The sequence below is a fragment of the Hydra vulgaris genome, chromosome 01 (assembly GCF_038396675.1).
Source record: "Hydra vulgaris chromosome 01, alternate assembly HydraT2T_AEP".
Classification (NCBI taxonomy): Eukaryota; Metazoa; Cnidaria; class Hydrozoa; order Anthoathecata; family Hydridae; genus Hydra; species Hydra vulgaris.
This window is the reverse complement of record NC_088920.1, coordinates 51426608-51443557: the sequence shown is the minus strand read 5'-3', so window position 1 is coordinate 51443557 and position 16950 is coordinate 51426608. Positions and strand designations below refer to the sequence as shown.

Genomic DNA, 16950 nt, shown 5'->3' with positions numbered 1-16950 from the left:
TTTTAGATGACAATGAATTTGATGAGGAATGCGAGTTTGAGATACTATACAACGGATTTGAGGATAAATACGATATTGAGTTAGTCAAAGAGTGGAGGATAAAATGTGTTGTGATAGAGGGAAATGCTGATGGTTATGTGGAGGGCGAAGTTCGAAAAAAATAAAAATGTTGTTAATTTTTTTTTTGACGCAATTTCAATTCAACTTCAATTTATTGTATTTATGTTTGTTATTATTGTTATTATTATTATTATTATTATTATTACTTCTACTTTTATTATTGTTATTATTATTGTTATTGCTATTATTATTATTATTATTATTGTTATTATTATCATTATTGTTATTATTTTTATTCAATTTAATGTCTTTATGTTTGTAATCTGTTTGGTCATCTGGAGCGGTGTTTGCGCAACCACAATTCTTTAAATGTATATTGGATCTCTGCAGCCATGGCGGCATACTGAAATTTAATTTGTCTTTGCAACTTTATTTCAATTTTAGCCACATTAAAAGGATGAGAATTAATAGAATGACGAGTAACACGAGAATGAATTTTAGTATATGGTACAAGAGACGCTAGCTCTTTAGAGCAGTGTTTATAGAAAAGAGAAAGATAATGGTTGAAGGTTGGCTGCAAGAACACATCATTAGCAATTTTCATGTTTAAATTAGAAGATACAAAAACAGTAATTTGATTTGGAACAATTTCACTATTGTGGATAGGAGTAGGTGTAGAGCAAGCATCAGAAGGTAACAAACCAACAACATCAGAAAAAGCATCATTAAAAGAAAAAACAGAACTTAAAAAATCTCTTGTTAATTCACCCAAGACTGATTTTTTTTTAAACATCTTTATTCCAACAAGGCAACCACTGCAAGCAACCACTTTTAGAGTTGGAAGTTACTGGAACAGCCAAGACAAAGTTTATATAGCTAGATAACAATTAACAGACAACTTAAAAGGTTGCAAAAAGATGGGTAAGTTCATCATGCCAGACTTTATTAAAAGCCTTTGATATCCAGAGCAGTAGAACTTGCCTAACCACCTCTTTATAATCCTATGTAGTACCGATCTGTAACGACAGTTAGCAAATCAGCTCTAAAACAAGGTGATTGAAATCCATGTTTCTGCAAATAACCTATCTGCAAGCCACCTTTAAGCTTTTCAGGATGATCATTAGTTTTGGTTAAAAGTTGACTCATTACTTAGTAACATTACTTAGTGACCCATTACTTAGTTTGTGCGGCCGTGGCGCAGTGGTTAGAACGCTTGCTTTATAAGCAGGAGATCCAGGTTCGAAACGAGCTCTGGACATATTTTCGCGTCACGGTAAGGTAGGAGGCGTGAACTTCCTGTTTAAATGCACTTCCGCGGTGCTCTGTGACAAGACCGTTAGGACTTCTTGGGGCACCTAAAATTAAAAAAAAAAAAAAAAAAGTAACACTAGTGTGAATTAAGAGCGTTTTGTGCCACCGGGTCTGTTTTGTGATTGTGATGTTATTGCTGTGATGTTTTGAGTTGATAGACAACTTGGCTTACCTTCTTTATGGTGTCTATTGTTAAAAATGATTACTAGGTTGTTTTGTTACTGGAACTTGCTACTTCTAATCATTCACTAAAAGTCAAGAAATAAGTTTTTGAATAAAAACATTTTTTATGTTATTTTTCCTTTTTTTTATCTTAGACGTTTTCAAAAGTTCACATAAACAATTTCAAAGAGTAAGTTTTTATTTTATACTTATTTAGTGTTGAATGTTTTTAATTTATATATTTTTAAAATGAATTAACAAAATATTTTTATTACGATATTGTGTAACTGTGGTTGTTTTTTACATTTTTAAAAAAGGGAAGAGTCCTTCTGATTATAAACAAAAAAAAATTCTGAAAATGTGTTGCAAGGTCTTAGAGCATGTTCCTATGCACCGTGAGAGAAAAGATCAAAGAATGTTAAAACTTCAGTGTTATTTTTACTTTCGTCACAGTGTTATCCATATAATCTTTATAAAAATGCCTATCGTGTTATTTTAATAATCCGTATATAAAACCCATTTCAACGTCAAACAAGTCGCACGTAACCGGGAAAAAAAGAAAATACAATGACTAAAACAAGAGTTATTTTTTTTACCGTAAAAGTTTTTTTTATAACTATATATAGTATAATACCTGTTCAACCTCAAATCCTTATTTAATGTATGTATTGAACCCCCGCAGATATTTTTTTATTAGGACGTGGTCGGTCTGCGTTTAATTTCGCATTTGTTGATATATTTGTCTAGATACTGTATACAATAGATAACCATTTTTATCATAAAACACATTTTTAGAATTTACGCGGAAAAAAAAATGGTGCTTTGTGGTAAGACAAATCAAAATCCTCCATTTTGCTCTAACCGTTTACTTTATTGCATATATATGCACAAAGTAATTTTTATTCAACGGAAAAATCAGAACTTAATAAAGCAGTATTATTATATTTTATAAAATTTTTTATCGATTTAATTGGAGTAGTGATTATCGAATCTCAGAACTTCACTCTTTTTGGCGATCTTGTATTTTGATTTTTTATCTTGTATCTTGATTGATCTTGATTTTGTTGATTTGTTCGTTGGAATTTCACAATAAAATATTTCAGAATAATGTTTCAACTTTTATATTTTTTGTTATATAAAACCAATTATATAAATTTTCTTATAAAAAATGTAAAAAATTATTTAAAGTAGTTACAATTATTAAACTCAAATTAAAATTAAAGAAAAAATACATCAAAATATTTACATTTTACTCGTTACATTCATAGTTATTTCATAAGTAGTCGAGCAAAATTTTCGACGTTAGCTTTTTGTGACGCCGTATTTTATCTGTAAAAGTCTTTTTTTCAGTTTTGTTGATTAATAGTTAATAACTTGAATAATTAGTATATTATTAGTAATTAAAAATTATAAAAAAAACATCTTAACTTATTGACTCCTAATTTAAGTTTTGATAAATAGTATATCAAAATATAAAGCATAAAAAAACTTTAATCATATCAGCTGAGAGATGTTATTTCATATCAGTGACATCATCATAGTTTGAGAGCACTTTGTTTATCTAATAATCTAATCATGTGCGTATTTTAGTTCAAAAGCTGTGCGTATTTTAGTTTATAAGAATTGCTGTGACGAAACAAATTATAATATTTATAAATGAAAATCTTCGGAAGTTCACGGAATTTTTTAAAAATCGGGAGGTTTAAATAAAATCATGAGACATTTTAAAATTTAAATATTTAAAAATACATTTATAACAGCTTTATAAACATTTAAGTAAAAATTTTTAACCAAAATGTATAGATCACTAAACAATAGTGTAGTGTTTCGGTGACATCGCAAAACAATTTGTCTGCATATCAATAAGTTGCGTTAAGAGGAAATTTTATTTCGTTGAAACGTTTGCCCGCTAATTAACTCCATAATGACTTACGCTACATAAAATATTTCTAAATTTAGCGCCACAACCCTCCTCTGTTAAAACTACCAATTTACAAAAAAAAGAATATTCAAAAACACAAATGATTTTTAATTTATGGTTTAAATTAAGAGATTTTTAAATACTTTCGGTTTCGGTTAAAATATTTAACTACATTATTGAGCGCTAAATAATAATAAATTTAAATATTTATTTATTTTCTAAAAGATTTTGTTATTAACTACGTATAAAGTAAAATAAATATATAACTATTCAGAAGCAATTTTAGGGTTGGGGGAGGGTGTGCGGGGAGGGAGTTCTTCCCCTTCCCTTTCCAAAGAAGAAGATTTTCAAGTTATAGTTGTTTTTTGACGAATATAGTCGGGTAGTCGGGTAAAATTATAGAATAAAATTTAGGCAGCCTAAAATATGTTACCACATCTTGTTAGTTTAATTTAAATCTTTACTTGACAAACAAAAGACAAAAAATGTTTATGTTAATCAAAACTAAAAAAAGATAACACAGGCCAACAAAATTAAACTTTTTCACTTTTTTTAATACAATATGTTTTTCTTATAGTATTCCTCAATCTGATTTCAAATATGCAATCTTTTTTCATCTATCACGTCAGGTTTTAAAGATATTAGGGTTCAAATCGCAAATAATTTGGGTAAAATCCCTAATACTGTTAAAAAAACCTAAGTCTCAAAAGAAGCGTTTTTTTACAAAAATTTTGAAAGCAATATTAGTTTGTAATAAAAATTAATTTTTTTTTGTTTTATTGGTAAATAACTTTTTTTTTTAATTACTTGAATATTCTCTTTAACGTTTTTTGCACTATTATTTTGTTAAAAAATTTAAATAAAAATCTTTATCGATGTTTTTTAAAATTTCTGTAAAAAAACGCTTCTTTTAAGACCTAGGTTGACATACTTTTGAAAAAGTTTTTTTTGACGATATTAGGGATCTTACTCCAAATATTTGGATTTGAACCCTAATATTTTAGAAACTTGACGTCGTAGAAGATAAAGAATTGCGTATTTGAAATCAGAATGAGGAATATTATAAGAAAAACATATTATTTGTAAAAAAAAGTGAAAAAGTAAAATTTCGTTGGCCTGTGTAATTAAAGTGTTGAAATAGCTTGAGGAGAAAAAAATTCTTTTGTTCAATTTTATTATTTTATATTTTGAATTAATTATATTACTAATAGTATATTACTAATTAAGATTTATTACGGGGTCTTATGAGACCTCAATATGACTTTATTTCAACTTTTGTTTTTCAGTGTGATTTCAGTCGGAATATAATTAAAGATTAATTATACTCAAACTGAAATCACACTAAATATAATTAAATTACGCAACAACATTAGTATTATTATTATAATTTGCAAACAGTTAACTGCTCATTTAAGTAATATTATTAAGGTAATGTGAACGGTAATATGTAATAATGTAATATTATTGAGGTAATGTGCATTAACTACTTAAAAGATATTTTTGCTGTCTAAAAAATTTGTTTGTTTTTTTAAATTAGTGGTAAGCAGCATTAGTCGAAAAAGTAGCAAACTATTTAAAAAAGTGTAAACTATCATCAAAATTTTAAAATGGGCAGAATATAAAATAGTGCAATATTTCAAATGTTTCTATAATAAAAATGCTAAAATAAAAACGTTTATTTTTAATTATTTTTAGAATGTTTTTATGCTCCAACGTGATGTTTTCTTTTAGTGGGTTATTTGCTTTAAAGGAAGTTCTATATCGAGAAGTTTCGTAAAATTATTTTTATATAAATAAAGTATTATTAAAACCCCCTAAATCGCTATTATGAAAACAAAACATGTTTAGAATGAAAATTTAATAACTTTTTTTGATGTGCATATTTCAATACTTAAAACGACCTTTATATTGTAATAAACCATTTTCATAATTCTATAAAGTACTTTTTAAAAAGAAAGTCATTTATTTGAGCTAACTACATGTGACTTTTCATTAATTTTAAACATATATATATATATATATGTATATATATATATATATATATATATATATATATATATATATATATATATATAAATATATATATATATATATATATATATATATATATATATATATATATATATATATATATATATATGTTTAAAAAATTTATACTGTTTAAAAATTCTCTGCATAAGAATTATCTATTATAATATCTTTTCAATTAAGATGGAAAATTACAAGGGTCTAAACCAGAGCATATTAAATAAATATATGAACCTTGACACAAAAGGTAAAATTCAAGCAAACTACATATGGATCGATGGTTCAGGTAAAACATTGCGATCAAAAACAAAAACTCTTGACTATGAACCTGAAAGACCCGATCAGCTTCCGATTTGGAACTTTGATGGTTCGTCAACAGGTCAAGCAACCGGTAACAATAGCGATGTTTATTTGCATCCAGTGGCTATTTTTCCTGACCCTTTTAGAGAAGGTAAACATAAGCTTGTACTCTGCGAAACTTATACTTATGATCACAAGCCAACAGAGTCTAACAAAAGAAAGTCATGTAAATCTGCAATGGAATCTGTGCAGGTATCAACTGTTGTAATTATTCTATATATTTTTTTATTGTTTTGTTTCTAAAACATTTTTTGCAATGTGTATATATATATATATATATATATATATATATATATATATATATATATATATATATATATATATATATATATATATATATACATACATATACATATCAAAAAAACAAAAAACAAGCTTTTTTATACAAAATAAACTTTATGAAAAGATGTATCATTTAGAAACGTCCCAATACAAGACATAAGCAGTATTGAAAAAATGTGTCAAACGTAAAACTATCTTTATCATTGAATTTATAATTGATAAAATATAGATTGTCATATAGGAGAGAGTAGTGAGAAGTCGGACACGTAAATATTTTTTAGAGTAATTGCAGTATCATTTTTATTTGATGCGTAAACTGAACCAAACAAATTTTTACGAATAAACCTTCTTTGTAGGCATCGATTCAATCCCCTTAGGTTTTCAACCAATTGTAACTAAGTATATAAAATTTTGCTTTTAGAGAAGCCGTGCCATTGGGGTAAAGTGGAACAAATGTGAGTAGAAGTGGGACAAATAAATTTAAAACAACATTTTAACACAAATTATTAAATAGAAACTGGTAAAATCATAAAATCACCTAACCGACATAAAAATGTTCAAGAGCTTTCACCAATCGAAATAATAAAATGGCGACGGAAAGAAGCGGGGAATAAATATTTCTGTTTTCTGTCCCGCTTCACCCCGATGTAAACACTTTTTTAAGGTTTATTTGAAAATTTTAGCTTCTAGTGCACGCAGGGAAACAAAGCCATTTCTGCGAAATAGAAGGAAAGAAATTTAAATGTTTGCATCAAGTAACAGTATTTAGGCACCACTCCTAATTAGAAATTTCAGGCTTTCCCACTTCTCCCCACTCTCCCCTATTATTTATTTATTTATTATAGTTACATCATTTAGGATTTTCATCCTTGGTTTGGCTTAGAGCAAGAATACTCTTTACTTGATCGTGATGGACAACCACTTGGATGGCCAAAAGGTGGGTATCCAGCTCCTCAAGGGCCATACTATTGCGCTGTTGGAACTGGTAAAATTTTTGGAAGAGAAGTGATGGAAGCTCATTATAGAGCATGCCTCTACGCGGGATTAAAAATTGCTGGAGAGAACGCTGAAGTCATGGCATCACAGGTTTGTAAATCTTTCTATTATATCTTTAAAATTTGAGTTATTTTTTTTTTACTCAAAGTAAATGTGTATAAATTACATATATAGTAACTTAGTTTTTGTTACTAATGCTGGAATTCGTAAATTAGTGGGAATTCCAAATTGGACCATGTGAAGGAATTGAAATGGGAGATCATTTATGGGTAGCCCGATATTTACTTGAAAGAGTGGCTGAAGATTTTGGGGTTGTTGTTACTCTTGACCCAAAACCCATTCCAGGAGATTGGAATGGCGCCGGATGCCATGCAAATTTTAGGTATTATTTTTTGCTATTATTGTTGTTGTTGTTGTTGTGTTTTTTAAAAAGAATCAAAGTAAAATATACAAATAAAAAAGAAGTTTTGTAAAAATTTACACAAAAAAACAATAGCATTAAATTATTACACTTTTAAATAAATAGCACTCTTGAAATGCGAAAAGAAGGAGGAATTAGAAAAGTATATGAAGCTATTGACTTGTTATCAAAAAACCACAAACACCATATTCGTTGCTATGATCCGGCTGGAGGTAAAGACAATGAAAGACGTCTAACTGGACGTCACGAAACTTCAACAATACACCAATTTTCTCACGGAGTTGCTAATCGTGGCTGCAGTGTTCGAGTGCCGCGCCAATGTGCTGAAGATGGCTACGGTTACTTTGAAGATCGAAGACCTGCATCAAATTGCGATCCATATGTTGTCACAGAGGCACTTGTAAGAACAGTTATTTTAAATGAAATAGTGAATGAGTAAAATTGAAGTTTATAAAACAATTTTAATTTTTTGTCGAATAATTGTAAAGGTCTACATAAAATTTTTTAAAGAAACTATTCAAGAGTTGTTTAGTTTTTTTTCTTCTACTATACAGAGAAGCAGGTGGGAGGAGGGGCGTGTGTGAGAGTGTGTGTATTTGTGTAAGGAGGGGGGGGGGTGTTGTGTTGGTGAATGGCCAACTAAATTGTTTAACTTTTTTTTACTTTAATTTTTTTTATAGTTCTCATAACATACCAGTTTTTTTCTGTCAATAAAAAAATAATATTTCAGTACTTTCACGGACTTGCAACCATGTGCTTCTAAAAAAAAGATTATTTGTGAATATGCATTTTGTTGTTTGCCGATCATCTACTTTGTTCAAGCTTATCTAACTGTTTAAACTAAAAAATATTTATTAAAAGTGTTTCGTAGTTACCCCAAACTTTAGGGTAAAAAAAAACATCTTTAGCATATTTAAAGTATATTTTTCATTCTTGCTCTAAAAGATCTAACTTTTTTTAAAAAAATTGCATTTAATGGAAAACATTTTTTTTTTGTTAATCTTTTGCTTTAAAAATCTACGTAATCTTTATAAAGAATATACGTCATATTTTATAATAATTATATTGTAAAATCGAGTAGAGTTAAACTTTTCTTTTTTTCAAATTTTTCTTTTTCCCGTGTAAAGTGTAAAAATGTGTTCCATTTAATATATATTTTTTGATTAAACATTAAAAAAAAACTGTTTCTAAGTTAAGAAAGAACGATGTTTAGGATTAAGGTAAATATTTCCAAATTCAATTTCGTGTACGGTGCAATTATGGGACGCTCTTTTTACGAAATATGACGTCACAAAATCTATTTGATTTCCAGAATGTAAAACTAAAGTTCAACTTTATTGCGTTGTAACTAAACCTTCACATATTCTAATTTCAACTAATTTGAAATATTTTGTGACATTATTTGAAAAAAATAAAATATATATTCAGAAACGAATGAAGCAAAACAAGAAATTATTTTTTTGTTCACAGAGCAATTTTTTTTTTTCACATAAGAAAAGTCAAATATGGTATCTTCAAAAAGTAGAAGGTTATAATATTTGGTAAAAAGAGCTCTTCAATTATCATTAAACAAAGAGCATTCAAACAATCATTTAATATTGAAGAACATAACAGAGATCATTCTAAACTTTTGTCATTTTTGTTGAAAATGTTTTTTTTGCACAACAATTAGTAATCGGAAAGGTTAAAAAAATCTGATAAACAATGTCGGCATTGGGAAAAGCTGATTCTAACTTCCTACTAACTAATTTCTTCTCATTTGATATGTACTTGGCAAACTTGACAATTTAATCATGAAATTGTGTACCTAATTCTAAAGATAAATAGTACACAAGGGTTTAGCAGCAGCAACAATTTCAGAAACGGTCATGATCAGACAACTATTTAGAAAACCAAACTTTCTCTCGGCAAACTCGTATGCAGAAAACCTTTTTTTTTGCACATTTTCAATTTGTAAATGGTAGAAGATAATTGTTTAGTTCTAAATTTCTCACTGCAATTTGAATCATTTCATTTTGTCTCAATTTTCACCAACTCTTACTTTGCGCATTCTTTCATTTCTTTCTTGTATTTTTGTGCTAGTACTGCTAAGAAATAATAGCTGATCTCAGCACATTCCTAAATGTCGAGAAAAGCTTTATGAATTAATGTCACAAATGCTTAAAAAGATTAAAAGAAATGCAAAGCTAAATATGCACTTCTACCTTGAATTTTGATACTAGCAGCATCAAATTGTAAAATTATTCTATGCTCTGTCATAAAAGCAACATCAAAAGTTTTTGTTATCTTTAAAATTGTAATACCATCATTATGTGTCTGAAGCTTTTCATTTCAAGGGTCTCAATTTATGACTGTAACATGCATGTAAGTATCTTTAATAGAAATAGCTCTTGCTGACCACTTTGTCTAAACCAGATTTTTGATGATAACTTTCCTGTCCTTTTTTGCATCACTTACAAGATCAAAACAAATTTTCTGCCATCTGTGAGTGATTAATGAAGTGTTTTAAAAATTTTCTCTGCCCTGATTTTTTATATTTTTAATGCGTTCACCAAGAAATAGGTCAAATTTTAAAAGAGGCCCAAGAAAGGTTCCATTCTAAAGTTTTCTATTTTTACAGAGTCACTTTTAAAAGTTTGACTTCGACTGCACAAAAACTTTAAACATTCAACAACTCTTCTCAGAACATCCGTCCAGTGACACTTTTAGTCCTTTTTTAACTTCTGTTTCAAATAAAAACCAATTTTTTCTTTTATTGACACTTTTTCAAACTAGCAGTGAAATGTATAAGTGTGCTATTTACTTTGCTCATGCTTCTTTATAGAACGTTGTATATGTGATCAGTAGTCTGATCCAGTTTTGAACTATTTATTCGAACTATTTATTCACCATCCTGTGGATGGTGAATAAATAGTTCGTGTGTAGATGTATATTTGTGTATATATGTATGTATGTAAGTATGTATGCATGTATGCATGTATGCATGTATGTATGTATATATGTATGTATGTATGTATGTATGTATGTATGTATGTATGTATGTATGTATGTATGTATGTATGTATGTATGTATGTATGTATGTATGTATGTATGTATGTATGTATGTATGTATGTATGTATGTATGTATGTATGTATGTATGTATGTATGTATGTATGTATGTATGTATGTATGTATGTATGTATGTATGTTTATTGCATTGCAGATTATTGCTATTCACCCAGATAAATTGTTTAAATCTTATTTACCTCTCTACTGCATTCCGTCAGCTGTGCACAGTGATAGTAAAGGATATATATTATCATAGCTATATCATTAATATTAGATTATTATTCTAAAACAATGTATTTTTATATATTATTTCGAATCAAAAAAATATTTATTCAAAAAATTTCGAAAAATTATCTATTTATTATAAATTATTACATTTACATTTATTTAAACAAATAAAAGTCTTTGTAAAAATTACCGAGTCCAATTATATTATATGCATTAGGTGAAAAGTTATACCGCCGGAGATTTTTGTAAATAATTAAGTCATGTTCAGCTTGTAAAAACTGCTTAATTTGCAGCAAATTAAGCAGTTTTTACAAGCTGAACATGACTTAATTAAAAACGTCCATACCTTTATAGTCTTTCTTTTCATCTTGCGCAGATTATAGAGTTTCATTTTTAATTGTTAATTCCTCAAATGCTTGCGTATTTCCAATAAAACGCGAGACCTTTAAATTTCCACCGTAAGTTGTTTGGTGAAGATTTTACGCCATCAAATTTCATCAAACGAACTCTTGATTCTTCTAAGGCAGTAGAGCGTAGAGCTTGAATTCTTATGTCTGCAAAAATTCTAGACATTTATCTGGATCTAGACAGGCTAAATCAGTATAAAGCGTTTAGTCAACAAGAAAGCGGCGAAGAATACTTTCACTAATTGTATCTAGAATTACGTAGTGGATTTGTATCTTTAGGCAGATGTAGTATCATAAATCAATTTATCTTGGGCAAACTCGCCGGCGTAATTAATCTTTTCCTTATTATTTTTACAGAAAAAAAAACCTGTACTTCAATTTCATACTCTTCTAAATCCTGCAGTTTTCTATTTGCCCAAATTACAAAATTATTTGCAGCATTGTAAACACCATCGAAATATCTAACTCATTTCTTGAAAATTTTCTGGGTTTTAAATAACATTTGAAATGCTTTTAATATATCCAATTCACCTTTTTGTAGATAATTTGATAGCGCTGAGGTGAGACTAAATATCATTAAAAATCTTCGAACATTTAGTATGGTTTTGTATTTCAGTAGAGCTTCTGTATAAGATTTTACTTTTACGCAAACCTTTGGTTTAGTTTTTGGATAATATTGAATTAATAATAAGTTCAATATATAGTTCAGATTACGGATTTCAAAATGATCTAAAAATATTGCTGATTATTACTGAGTGCTATATCGTTAGACCACCTAAGAGTTTCACCAAAAGTAACACTTAGGTGAAACACTTAGGTAGAAACACTATTCTTTGATTCTGAACGTCCTGTTTAACATTGTCCCGTAAATTCATACGTTGGTACAAATCTTTAATAAATATAGTTATGTCGGTAATAAAATAAAATAACAGAGCACATGTTATGATGACTTTGGTAGTACCTAACAACACTAAGTTAAGATCATGTGCATCATTCATGCACCTGATTTGAAGCTTCTGCGGACAGCCTAGTTGAAAAAGAAATCTTTATATTGGCCTGCATATTGGCCTATTTTCCAAGATATAAAAATGCCGTTTAGTAACTTAAATATGTATTCTCCAGTAAAAGATTCACACTTTAACAATTTAAGAAGTTTGTCATGAATGCTATCTGTTACATACCGCATAAAACAGAACATTGATCTTTAGTTGTAATATACTGAGTTCTATCAATCTGAACTAAAAACATTCCAGCATCTTTTATTTCTTATACTATTCTTATCTCTCACGAATGAGTTGACTAATTGTTTTTATGACTTTATTAACAGTAGTTTCAGAGAGAAACCTTCATTGCAATCCTTCACCTTTTCCTCATAAAAATTTCAACATCTTGCTTTTTTCAATACAATCCGTTACATCCATTCTACTTTTACAAATCTCATACTTACTTAAAAACAAAACTCCAGAAATTTACCATGGTCCACAAATATATTCTTCGAACAGTGTTGTTTCTAATTTATTTCCTCTACAACTGAGTCCTTATAGACAAATACTCTAGACAAATAGGTAAAAGAAAATTCTTTTTTCCCAATTAATTTTACTATGTCAGCAATTCTTACTCGCGGCGTAGAGATATTTGATTAATAAACATCAAGTTGTTGATATTTTGACAGCTGACTCTTAAAAAGTAAACTCCAGCGCAAGACATATTTTTGAGACTTTTTTTATGTTCTTCAATTCATTGATGTATGTGTCTCTTATCAGTCATTCCTTTAACAAAAGACTATATATAATTAGGCTTCAAAAATACTATGCTAGCTTAACAAAACAAGGCCTTTTTATCCTGTCAGTATGATGGCCATTTACAATTAGTTTAGAGGTTCTTTGCAGTACATGATCACAATATAATAAAATATCACGATCTTTTTTATTTAGTTTTACAAAATAGTTAAATTCAGACAGTTTGTTAGTGCTTTCCATTTTTACAATTAATAGCTAAATCGCAAACTTTTTTATGCTCTAGAATAGCAGTGTGTTCTGTTTTTTCTTATTACTCTTACTTTGTAGAGGTATACTTTGGAGCGGGTTCTCTGTATACTTGTGTCCAGCCGATCCTGAATGAAACTCATTTCTTGACATAGAAGACTAAGCAAATCAGTTAGTTTCCTGCATTTATCTGCTTGGCTTCTTTTTTTTAAAAAAAAAATTTCTTTGCGCCGTCTTTTAAATATATTTCTTCTAACTGTCGCTCTAACATTATTTTAAGAAAAATAGATCCATTTTTCTTAAACGGGATTAATATAGCAGAATGTTTTATATTTAGATTTTTACTTTTTTTTTAAATGTGATTAGCTAACTAAAATTTAAATTAGTTACCAAGTTAGAAATAAACAACCAGAATAACTAAATAAGAGCGATATTTAAAGCAGTGAAGTATAATTTTTAATTGATTTAAAAGATTGTTTTACCAAAAAAAGACCTGAACTAAACTAAAGCATTGGATCTAGTAGAAAAAACTAAAAATGTTTTCGAAATTCGTTAACAGATTGATAATCAAAAATCCAAACACCAATAGGAATCTTTGTTATCATAAAACCAATAGGAATCTTTGTTGTAAAAAAAACCAATAGGAATCTTTGTTATAATTATAATAACTGGATTAGTGATTATTACTTAGAAAAATATGTATACCAAGAAAGCATATAAATAAAAATTTTTCTTTACCTATAGATTAAACAGTTTCAATAGGAAGTGGGTAAATTAAAAGGTCATTTTAAGGTAAGGTAGATAGTGGGCAGCAGATAAAAATGTAATGACTAGATCTGCTTTCAGAAATGTTTACTAAACCGTCACATTAAATACAAATGAAATTATGAATGGTATGCTGTAACAAAAATTGAAAGAGAAAAACGTTTTTCAAAAGAACTTTCTGTAAGTCAGACCGGCCCAAGTCAATCTATTTAGGCACCGGCCCTTCTGGCATTTACCAGAATTGCTAGATGGTCAATACGGGCAAATGTTTGGAAAAATAATTTTATATAATTTATCTAATTATTACTATTATTTTTGTTTTGTTTTTGTTTACATTAGTTTGTTGTTGTACAGCTATATAGTGATACTAATAATATAAAAATAATAATAACAATCAACTTTCACAACTTTACAATGATAAACAATAAGGTAACTAAAAAAAGATCACAAAGATCTTGCCATCAATACCTTAAATAAGCCATTTTTAAAAATGCATCAATAATCTTCTTACAATTACGAGATAAAATAATCCTCCTACAATTATGAAAGAAAATAAACTTTAGAAAATACAAACAAAAATATAAAATAACTTAATATAAATAATAAAACAAATCAAGGCTTTATAATAATAGAAAGTTAACAATTTCAAGATGTTACTATTAGTAGTACATAAGTACGTTGTCAATGAAAAGAATAAAACTTTTAATTTTAGATTGAAAAACAGGGTAAAAAGTAGGCAAATCAAAATTTTTCAAAATAACGTCATTCCAAAGATATAATGCACCTTAGTCGATACAAAACTGATTAAACTTGGTTTTACGAAAAATTGTGTTAAACAAATCATTATTTTTTAGGGCATATTTATTGACAGGTTTTTCAGTAAAGATAATTTTATAAACGTTAGGAACTAAATTATTTTTTCACATAAATACAAAACATAAGTCGTTTAATACATTTAAATCATATATATTAGGTAATCTCATTTCCTTTAACAAAGACTTTGAATAAGTAAGACAATTAAATTGCGTGCATCTGAAGCTTACAAAGACGTTTCAATCTATTTTTATATGTACATCCCCAGGCAATATTTTCATAAATTAAATAGTTATGGATAAATGAGTAATAAAGTTGGGAGAAGCTCTTTTTTTTTTATAAATAATATCTAGTTTTATACAAAATTTCAATAATTTAAGAAATTTTGGTACAGATGTAATTAATGATATGTTTCCATGTAATGTGTTCATTCAGGAAAACTCCTAAAAACTTTGTAACACCAATTATTTTAATCTCAACTAGGTCGATGAAAATTGGAGGCAGATTTATGGGTAGATGCGCTTTTTTAAAGCCAATAGAAAGTAATATATTTTATCAATATTTAATATTACAATATATTTTATTAATATTTATTGTTAGTTTGTTACATTTAAACCAGGTAAAAATGGAATCATAATAATAGAATATCATAATAATGGAATCAATAAATTTAATTATCATTTAGCATGTTCCAGAAACATGAGTGTTTATACTCTTGAAAGTAATACTAAGGTTACGTCAGGTATCAGGTTCCTAATAGTTTCAGCCCATATCCAATGTATTCAAGCTTAATTGGTGTTATTCTATGTTTTACGTATTTTTAAGATCTAACAACATCATTAAAAGTTCATCACCGAGAAATTCTTTGTGAGTTATGTTGTGCCTATTAATTGACCGATTAAATCAACACCGCCAGACAACTACATTGCACTAAAAGGATTTTTCAAAATTTAAATTTAGTTTGTTTACAAATAGTATGATAAAAAAAAACAATCTAACTTTTTGAAAGATGTTTTTTGCTTTCTATGCACATAAGGCAAAAAATATTCAGGATATTTTTGGCATAAAACAGTAACTCCTTCAAAAATCTTGTATTCTGTAACTTTAAATTTTGTTAAGAAAGAAAAATATTTTGCAGAACCAAAGCATACTGAGACCCACTATGCCAGGTTTGACTCCAATGCATTTATAAAAGGTATAAATATTTTTATTCTAAACTATTCTCTTGGATCAAGGTTCTCTAAAGCATCCTCTTTATCATCATTCACAGGCCTTCTTTAATACTTTTTTTACTTATGATCAATATTTTTTTTTAATGGTCGAACATATTTCTTGAATCTTTAACGAAATCCATAAGAGAATCGTACAAATTTTTACGTATATCTAGACAGATTTGGGGTTTTTACAGTTGTTGACTAGTCTTGTGAAACTCATCAAGCAAGTAACGTCAAAAATATAACGAAAATATAAATTCAAACTTCCATATTAGATTCAAAGTGTTTATGATATAATTTCTTGTTTAATTGATGCAGAGACCGGCGGTCTCTGCATGAATTATGCAGCTTTTATTTACATAAATATGCAATGAAGAAACTAATGTAACTATCAAGTATCATTGCACTCACAGAAGTTGTGCTGCTGACTTTGTTGTTATTGATCAGAATGTGACTATAAAATGTTCTTCCCATAAAATTCCCACAAACATTTTTGGTTAAACAATTATTTTTGAAAAGTAAAGTTTTTAAATAATTATTTTTAAGTTAGAACAATCTACAAAATAACAACTATATAGACATTTGATATAATTTTAATATATATTTTGATATAATCAGCAACATTATTTAAAAATTTTATGTTTAAAAAAAAAAATTTATGTGAATCCTTTAGACAAAATTTAAAATCTTTGATTTTTTTTTTTAAGTTAATCTATCAAATGTATATAATCATCCACTAAAGGGTTTTCTTGGGAACCATCAGAAGCATTGATTTTTACAAACCGTTATTCATTTTTGACAGACCATGATTGATTGACCATTACCTGATTTTTACAGACCGTGCAAGAATGGTTATTAAAATATGATAAAAATTTTTTTACAGTTATAGGTTCATTTTTACAGTTATTGGTTAACATTGAAGAGTTTAAAGTCTTTAACCAAGACT

At 27.9% G+C, this 16950-nt stretch overlaps 1 protein-coding gene across 1 annotated transcript; it reads left to right on the top strand.

Moving 5' to 3' along the window:
* Positions 1 to 5631: 5631 nt before the first annotated feature.
* On the top strand, positions 5632 to 8064 carry LOC100206852 (glutamine synthetase). Its single transcript, XM_065788530.1, has 4 exons — positions 5632 to 6034; positions 6983 to 7210; positions 7336 to 7502; positions 7647 to 8064. The coding sequence occupies exons 1-4, from the start codon at positions 5666 to 5668 to the stop codon at positions 7978 to 7980; spliced, it is 1098 nt and encodes a 365-aa protein (XP_065644602.1). The 5' UTR covers positions 5632 to 5665; the 3' UTR covers positions 7981 to 8064.
* Positions 8065 to 16950: the final 8886 nt, after the last annotated feature.